Source organism: Oncorhynchus keta, chromosome 11 (genome assembly GCF_023373465.1).
Source record: "Oncorhynchus keta strain PuntledgeMale-10-30-2019 chromosome 11, Oket_V2, whole genome shotgun sequence".
Classification (NCBI taxonomy): Eukaryota; Metazoa; Chordata; class Actinopteri; order Salmoniformes; family Salmonidae; genus Oncorhynchus; species Oncorhynchus keta.
In genome coordinates, this window is record NC_068431.1 from 38,184,412 (window position 1) to 38,192,634 (window position 8,223).

An 8,223-nucleotide genomic window follows, 5' to 3' on the forward strand; every position below is an offset into this window, starting at 1 on the left:
CACACGCCTACTGCAAAAACGCGTTTCAAAATTGCTGTTTGACCTTTCCCAGTTCCGTAGGCGTTGTTCATACGCTGTGATAACAGTGTCTACAATCCAAAGCAAAGGGCCCTTTCTCTTCTGATAGTGTAAGGAAAAAGGTACATTTCCAGCAAACTATTCCATATTAGCTAGTTGTTTTTGAAAGAGAAAGATAGCTTGTTATGGTATTATTTTAGTAAACCTGTAGCTTGCATTACCTTATGACAGTTATTCTTCCAGCATACTAACGTCAACTGGCAGCATGTAAGAAAGCTTGCTACACTACAGTAACAACTAACGTTAGCGTAGACAAGTGTGTTGGTGTTTGCTCAGCAATAATCAATACCGATGTTATAATAAAACCCACACAATGGTGAAATCGTTTGTAAATTAGCTAATATAGCTAGCTTGGTCGATTGGTTAACTATATAGCAAGCCTATATGGATATTTTAAGTAACGTTAGCTAGCTACCACCGGGTTGTTTTTCTCATGGCGAGTTAGCTAACGTTAGCAAGCTAAATACGGATTGATTTCTGTTAACGTTATGTTGATAAAATATTTAATCTATTTATATTTGTTGCCCACTGTTCCAGCCAGCTATAATTAAATGCAATGGGCTTTGTTGCCATTGGAAACATGTTTACATTGCCAAAGCAAGTTAAATGGATAAACAAAGTGAACCGTAAATATTACACTCACACAATATTACAGAGCCACCAAAAATGACAACAGCCGCGAGACCGACGTTTGAGCCAGCGAGAGGAGGGAGAGGGAAGGGAGAGGGCGATCTCAGTGCGTTGTCCAAACAGTACTCAAGCCGAGATCTGCCTGGTCACACTAAGATCAAGTACAGGTGAGTGACACAACACCACCTATCCTTGTGGCATCTTGGCATCAGTCTTTGCCCTTGTGGCTAAGTCTTGCACCAGTAGTTGGGAACAGGTCCCTCTGGTTAAAGATAATGTGCTGTCTCCCTGTGTGATCCCCTCAGGCAGCTTACCCAGGATGCCCCCGAGGAGGTGCGTGCCCGGGACTTCCGCAGGGAGCTGGAGGAGAGGGAACGTGTTGCTGTCCGGGAGAAGACTAGAGAGAGGGGACCGAGAGGTGAGTTTGACCTGAACGTAATATATGTCAGTGTTTAACTGGGTGTAAAGAAGATCAATAGGTTTTTTGCATCTGACATACTATTATGCCCAAAGTTTTGTTTATTTTGTTTTGTTGACATGGGTCATATGCAGGGGATTCAAGCCAGCATCATTAAAATGGTGGTTTGTCTCTTTTCAATTTTCAGAACACACCACATCCTCATCTTCATCCTCAAAGAGGCCCAGACTAGATCAAATCCCTGCTGCCAACCTGGATGCAGATGACCCTCTCACTGACGTAGGTGCCACCTGTTCAGTCACCGTAAAGTCTGTGCTTTTTTTTTTTAAAGCTCAGCCTCTAATCTTCATTGTTTTGTGGTGTAGGATGAGGAGGAGGATGATGACTCTGAGGAGGACAGTGATGACGATGACACTGCGGCTCTGCTGGCTGAATTGGAGAAAATCAAGAAGGAGCGGGCTGAGGAGCAGGAACGCAAGGTAAGTCGCTACAAGACAATCAATCGCTGCTGGGTCAGTCATGCCAGTTGAGTCCAACCAAGTGCCAATTGATTTTTCAGGTGTTGCTGAGTAGGAGCAGCAAATAGGGCTCTATTGACTTGTTAATATCAAACAAAACAATCCATTAATTTATCTCTGAAATTTTCAGACTTTAAAGGTCATCTAATGTAGAGATGAGCATCTGTTGTGTAGATCCAGCCTATTTCACCTATTCATTTGGGATTGAGGCATTTAGCTATCGCAAAAATAATAATTTGTCTGTTTTTATGAACATCTCAGGTAACATTAGAATCTGAAAAATACACTGCTCAAAAAAATAAAGGTAACACTTAAACAACACAATGTAACTCCAAGTAAATCACACTTCTGTGAAATCAAACTGTCCACTTAGGAAGCAACACTGATTGACAAAACATTTCACATGCTGTTGTGCAAATGGAATAGACAACAGGTGGAAATGATAGGCAATTAGCAAGACACCCCCAATAAAGGAGTGGTTCTGCAGGTGATAACCACAGACCACTTCTCAGTTCCTATGCTTCCTGGCTGATGTTTTGGTCACTTTTGAATGCTGGTGACGCTTTCACTGTAGCGGTAGCATGAGACGGAGTCTACAACCCACACAAGTGGCTCAGGCAGTGCAGCTCATCCAGGATGGCACATCAATGCGAGCTGTGGCAAGAAGGTTTGATGTGTCTGTCAGCGTAGTGTCCAGAGCATGGAGGCGCTACCAGGAGACAGGCCAGTACATCAGGAGACGTGGAGGAGGCCGTAGGAGGGCAACAACCCAGCAGTAGGACTGCTACCTCTGCCTTTGTGCAAGGAGGAGCAGGAGGAGCACTGCCAGAGCCCTGCAAAATTACCCTCAGCAGGCCACAAATGTGCATGTGTCTGCTCAAACGGTCAGAAACAGACTCCATGAGGGTGGTATGAGGGCCCGACGTCCACAGGTGGGGGTTGTGCTTACAGCACCAAGATTGGCTAATTCGCTACTGGCGCCCTGTGCTCTTCACAGATGAAAGCAGGTTCGCACTGAGCACGTGACAGAGTTTGGAAACGCCGTGGAGAACGTTCTGCTGCCTGCAACATCCTCCAGTATGACCGGTTTGGCGGTGGGTCAGTCATGGTGTGGGGTGGCATTTCTTTGGGGGGCCGCACAGCCCTCCATGTGCTCGCCAGAGGTAGCCTGACTGCCATTAGGTACCGAGATGAGATCCTCAGACCCCTTGTGAGACCATATGCTGGTGCGGTTGGCCCTGGGTTCCTCCTAATGCAAGACAATGCTAGACCTCATGTGGCTGGAGTGTGTCAGCAGTTCCAGCAAGAGGAAGGCATTGATGCTATGGACTGGCCCGCCCGTTCCCCAGACCTGAATCCATTTGAGCACATCTGGGACATCATGTCTCGCTCCATCCACCAACGCCACGTTGCACCACAGACTGTCCAGGAGTTGGCGGATGCTTTAGTCCAGGTCTGAGAGGAGATCCCTCAGGAGACCATCCGCCACCTCATCAGGAGCATGCCCAGGCGTTGTAGGGAGGTCATACAGGCACGTGGAGGCCACACACACTACTGAGCCTCATTTTGACTTGTTTTAAGGACATTACATCAAAGTTGGATCAGCCTGTAGTGTGGTTTTCCACTTTAATTTTGAGTGTGACTCCAAATCCAACCTCCATGGGTTGATAAATTCGATTTCCTTTGATAATTTTTGTGTGATTTTGTTGTCAGCACATTCAACTATGTAAAGAAAAAAGTATTTAATAAGAATATTTCATTCATTCAGATCTAGGATGTGTTATTTTAGTGTTCCCTTTATTTTTTTGAGCAGTGTATATATATATATATAGACTATATTTTAAAACAAAAAAACACCAAGATTCAAGTGTTCAATCAGTTTTATTCGTGGAGTGCCTTTGTTACAACTATGAAAACAGAAAGCATATTTGTTGAAACACGGCAATAGCTTAAAATATAATTAAAAATACCCCAACCAGCAAGACGCACAATCAAAATGAAAAAATCCGTAGTCTACACATCATTATAAGCAAAAGGGTGTGCTTGATAAATACTGAAAATTTGCACAAAAGCAATAATGGCATTATAATGAATGTAAGTGTCGATATGGCAGCAGTCAAACCATTTATTATTGTCAGCTTGTGCTTACACAGTGTGCATATTCACGCAATGGCATCAGTTGGAGCATGTCCATGTCACACAAACAACGAAAGCTGGTGAGTGCGTTGCTGATGTTGTTTTTCCGCTTGAGATGTAGGGTCTGCGCTCTGTGGTTACATTTTGTGCTGATAATCGGCCTGTAGCATTGTCACCTGTTTGTTCTACCAAACCGTGCCGTCCCTTCCTGTCTCACCTTTAATTTGTTTCTGCCTTTTTTCGAGCGTAGGCCTCGGGGGTGTAGGTTCAGACTGAGGCTCAGAATCAGAAGAATAATCATCAGAGGTCATGGTTAATTTCTTCCTCAACTGAGTCGTTTTCGTTCAGATTTTGTAGCAATGGTAACTCAGCATGTGCATCCATTCGTCTTGGTCTTCTTGCCGTTGTAAATTATGCACACTTTCACTGTGTACGCTACTCCAAGTAGGCCAGGGTGGACTGATATAGGGTACATATCATTTTGAGATTATAGTTAGAATAACAGAATGGCCGGCCCTGTTCTTCATTCACAGTTGGTGATTACATTATTTCTGCATCGTTTACTTCCCCTGGCTCATCAATACCCATTCTCTCTTATCATACTTTACTTCATTTATTTCATCTGTTATGTGTGAAATAAATTTTGGTTTAGGTTTAGTTTTGAAGAAATGATTGGATTGATTATCAACTGGGCACGGAACCTTCAACTATCGGAAGAGCGGAGCAGGCCCTCCTGTTGGAAGGAGGGGCATAAAAAAAAATGACTTGCCCTCCTAAAACTGGTTTATAGCTCCAGTTCTGTTTGTGATATTAATATTCTAACGACAGTGTGTTATACAGACTTATTTAGGAAAATTCATGACTTCCAACATTTCGGAGTAATAAAAAGTTGTAGTTTATGAGCAGTCCAAATGACCGCTTTAGTAGTTCTAGCATTAAACATGTTGACCTTTTTTGTAGATGTTATTTTTTGTCTTGATCAGTGCTTGTTGTACAACCATCTTTAATCAAGGCCAATCAGAAAGCGTTGCTAAGAGCAATACTTCAGCGAATGAGAGCTTTGCACCTGGTCCTCTCTGACCAACATGTTTTGTGTCCTGTGCCAGGAGCGGGAGCAGAAAGCAGAGGAGGAGAGGATCCGCATGGAGAACATCCTTAGTGGGAATCCTCTGCTCAACCTGGCTGGACAGCAGCAGCAGCAGCAACAACAGATAGTCCCCACCCCGAGTGCCTTCAGCGTCAAGAGAAGGTGTTGAGAGACACACACACACACACCACTGCTTAGAGCATGGCTGTGGATGACTGTTGCTTTACATCCTCTCCTGTCTCTTTCTCTTTAAGGTGGGACGATGACGTCGTGTTCAAGAACTGTGCAAAGGGAGTGGATGAGGCACGCCGGGAGAAACGCTTTGTCAATGACACTCTGCGCTCGGAGTTCCACAAGAAATTCATGGAGAAATATGTGAAGTAGGACTTGCTATGAAGGTGTTCCATTTCTCTCTGGTCTGTTCTCAGTTCTACGAGGACAAGGAGGACGTGATAGAGATTGGTCTGAAAACATTGAATGAACCTGAAGAATGGTATCATCCGTTGACATGGAACACGCACAAAATCCTCTGTATATAAAGTAATCTAATGCCTGACCTGAAAACACATTTTAACTAGTTTTGTTTCGTTTCGTGTACAATCATTTTCCACCCCTGAAAGGAATGGTTGCAAAAGTGACATCATCAATGTCAACTTGTTGTTATTTCACTTTTACCTTTTTTATGCGCCAATGTCAATAAACCAACAAAAAAGAAAACCCTGTGTCTGTGAGAGGGCCTTGATGCTTTTCTCAGGGATTTTAGCTTTGTGCCCGGGAGTTAGAATTCTGCAATGACTTCCATTAAAAGCTCGGCAGGAAGACTTTTTTTCCTGTCCTTTCAAAAAAAGTAAAAAAAGGTCTTTGTGGTACATGAAAGCCTCTGTGCCACATGACTGATGCCTTTAATTGAGGAGCTGAAGAGGAGGTTCAAACCTTTCTGTAGAGGATGTTTAAGTCTATCTGAAGTTAAGTTTATGTTCAATTTAGGCTAAGATTCAATCAGTTCTGGAGCTAACCCAGGATAACTGACAGCTGTTATTATTTAGGCAATGTCGAGGTGTAACTGCATTAAAGCTATCAAATATGTGAGCGGCTGCTCTTGTCATTGTCGCGAAACCACATCTGTCCTTAAATCCCTCTCGCGTTAGAAGTTCAGAACTAGAAAGTGTAGGCTATATGGAAATGACACTCAAATTGAAAGTCGTGAAACATAATAAGGATTGATGTCAGCCTAATTGAGGTGTAGATTACAACACATTCCAGTGTTTGATCTTGTAACAGGCTGTGTGGGATTGTGCATCCAATGTCAATGTCCACGATGGGTATAATGGGAGCCACTTGCTGATTTCACAGCTCCAACACCGTTACACCCCCAACATCGCCTAAATAATAAACAATGAAACTGCCATGCAGTTATCACCGGTTAAGGAGGATCTGATTGAATCAAGCCCACGCCTGTGAGCCCAGAATCTGGACTCTGGGGTGGCCGTAACATAATAAATGTAAATCTGTCTCCATACAAAATGTAACATATACTAAATGTATGTATTAATTAACAAAAATTATTAAGTGGTCCGTGATCAGATTCGAACACGCAACCTTTGGGTTGCTAGATGTTTGTTTTTTCTACGCCCCCATCCTGACCAACCTCCTCCTTTAGTTTTTGCCGCAAGTAACCTGTCTTATGTAACTATGTAACCAAATGTTTTAAAAAAAAAAGTCTCTGTGCCCTTGAGCAAGGCACTTAACCCTAATTGCTCTGCATAACTAAAATGTAACGTGACATACTAATTTGAGTGTCCCAGATTTATATTTGCTATGTTACGTCTAGTCTGAGACCAGGCTGATATTGTGCACCACACAGTTCAAGATTGCAGAGAAACATGAAAAGATTCATAGAGAACTGTTGTCTGCTATGATGAGCTAAGCTGTTCCCACTGAATAATGGTCTTTTTAGAGCAAAGGTATGGTTTCTCACATGTGAATATAAGCTTGCCAGAAATAATTTTGTCTCATGGTGAAAACGGAAAACCTCTGTATATTTGTGTGTATATATTTACTGAGCAAAAATATAAACGCAACATGTAAAGTGTTGGTTGTAAAGTGTTGGTTTCATGAGCTGAAATAAAAGGTCCCAGAAATGTTCCATACGCACAAAAAACATTTCTCTCAAATTTTATGCACAAAGTTGTTTACATCCATGTAAGCGAGCATTTGTCTTTCGCCAAGAAATCCACCTGACAGGTGTGGCATATCAAGAAGGTGATTAAACAGCATGCTCATTACACAGGTGCACCTTGTGCTGGGGACAATAAGGCCACTAAATGGATTTGAAGTTTTGAAGGAGCATGCAATTTCCATGCTGACTGCAGGAAGGTTCGCCAGGGAATTTAATGTTCATTTCTCAACCATAAGCCGCCATACACAGTCTGCCAAATCCTCCAAAACATTGTGTGGGCGAGCGGTTTGCTGATGTCAACTTTGTGCCCCATGGTGGAAGTGGGGTTATGGTATGGGCAGGTATAAGCTATGGACAACAAACACAATTGCATTTTATTTATGGCAATTTGAATACTCAAACATACCGTGACGAGATCTTGATGCCAATTTTTTTTTTTTTGGAATCTGTGCCCAACAGATTCATATCTCTATTTCCAGTCATGTAAAATCCATATATTAGGGCCTAATGAATTTTTCAATTGACTGATTTTCATATATGAACTGTAACTCAGTAAAATCGTTGAAATTGTTACATGTTTATATTTTTGTTCGGTATACTTTTTCAGCTCCTAGTGGAGCAAAGGTCCTCAGCGGTTCATGTTCACTCCAGTGAACTCTGTTCTATGCAGTTTTCTTGACTTCATTACATGTGGTTCCTGCTTTCATCTTCTACTTACTTCAATGGTAGTAGTAAAGAATGGTACACACTGTTTTCGGGAGACAGGTAATTGAGTATGTCTTTTGGCGAAACATAGCAAAATAGTTTACTGGCTGAATGCAACTCATGTTTTGGTTTGTTCAATTATCTTTTTCAGTAAATGTACAATGTTACTTTGCTGACCTAGTAAACAAGGTTTTCAACCATTTTCAGAGGAAAATGAAATAAAATAAGAGCAAATTCACTTCAGTTTGTTGTCTAACCATGCTATTTGGTAGGTGAGGACAGTAATGCTTTTTCCTTGTCACTTAACAGAAAACAAAAGTTTTGACTGGTAATCTTTGATATTCCAATACCCACAGTCCTCAGATGTATAGGAATCATTATATTCTCTTCTGTTCTCTTTCAATTTCACTCAAAGGATGATCACTAATCCTAAAACAATTTGCTGCTTTAAAAAAAGAAGATATAAAATGCC

At 42.0% G+C, this 8,223-nt stretch overlaps 1 protein-coding gene across 2 annotated transcripts; it reads left to right on the forward strand.

Moving 5' to 3' along the window:
- LOC118390205 (protein CWC15 homolog) lies at window positions 1-7,994 on the forward strand. Of its 2 annotated transcripts, none has more exons than XM_035780544.2 (7): window positions 1-140; window positions 734-875; window positions 1,014-1,126; window positions 1,314-1,405; window positions 1,492-1,605; window positions 4,887-5,029; window positions 5,122-7,994. In XM_035780544.2, the coding sequence occupies exons 2-7, from the start codon at window positions 745-747 to the stop codon at window positions 5,249-5,251; spliced, it is 723 nt and encodes a 240-aa protein (XP_035636437.1). In that variant the 5' UTR covers window positions 1-140; window positions 734-744; the 3' UTR covers window positions 5,252-7,994. The 2 variants fall into 2 exon arrangements, with proteins under 2 accessions (XP_035636437.1, XP_035636438.1); XM_035780545.2 differs by having other exon boundaries at window positions 44-128.
- The last annotated feature ends 229 nt before the right edge of the window (window positions 7,995-8,223 follow it).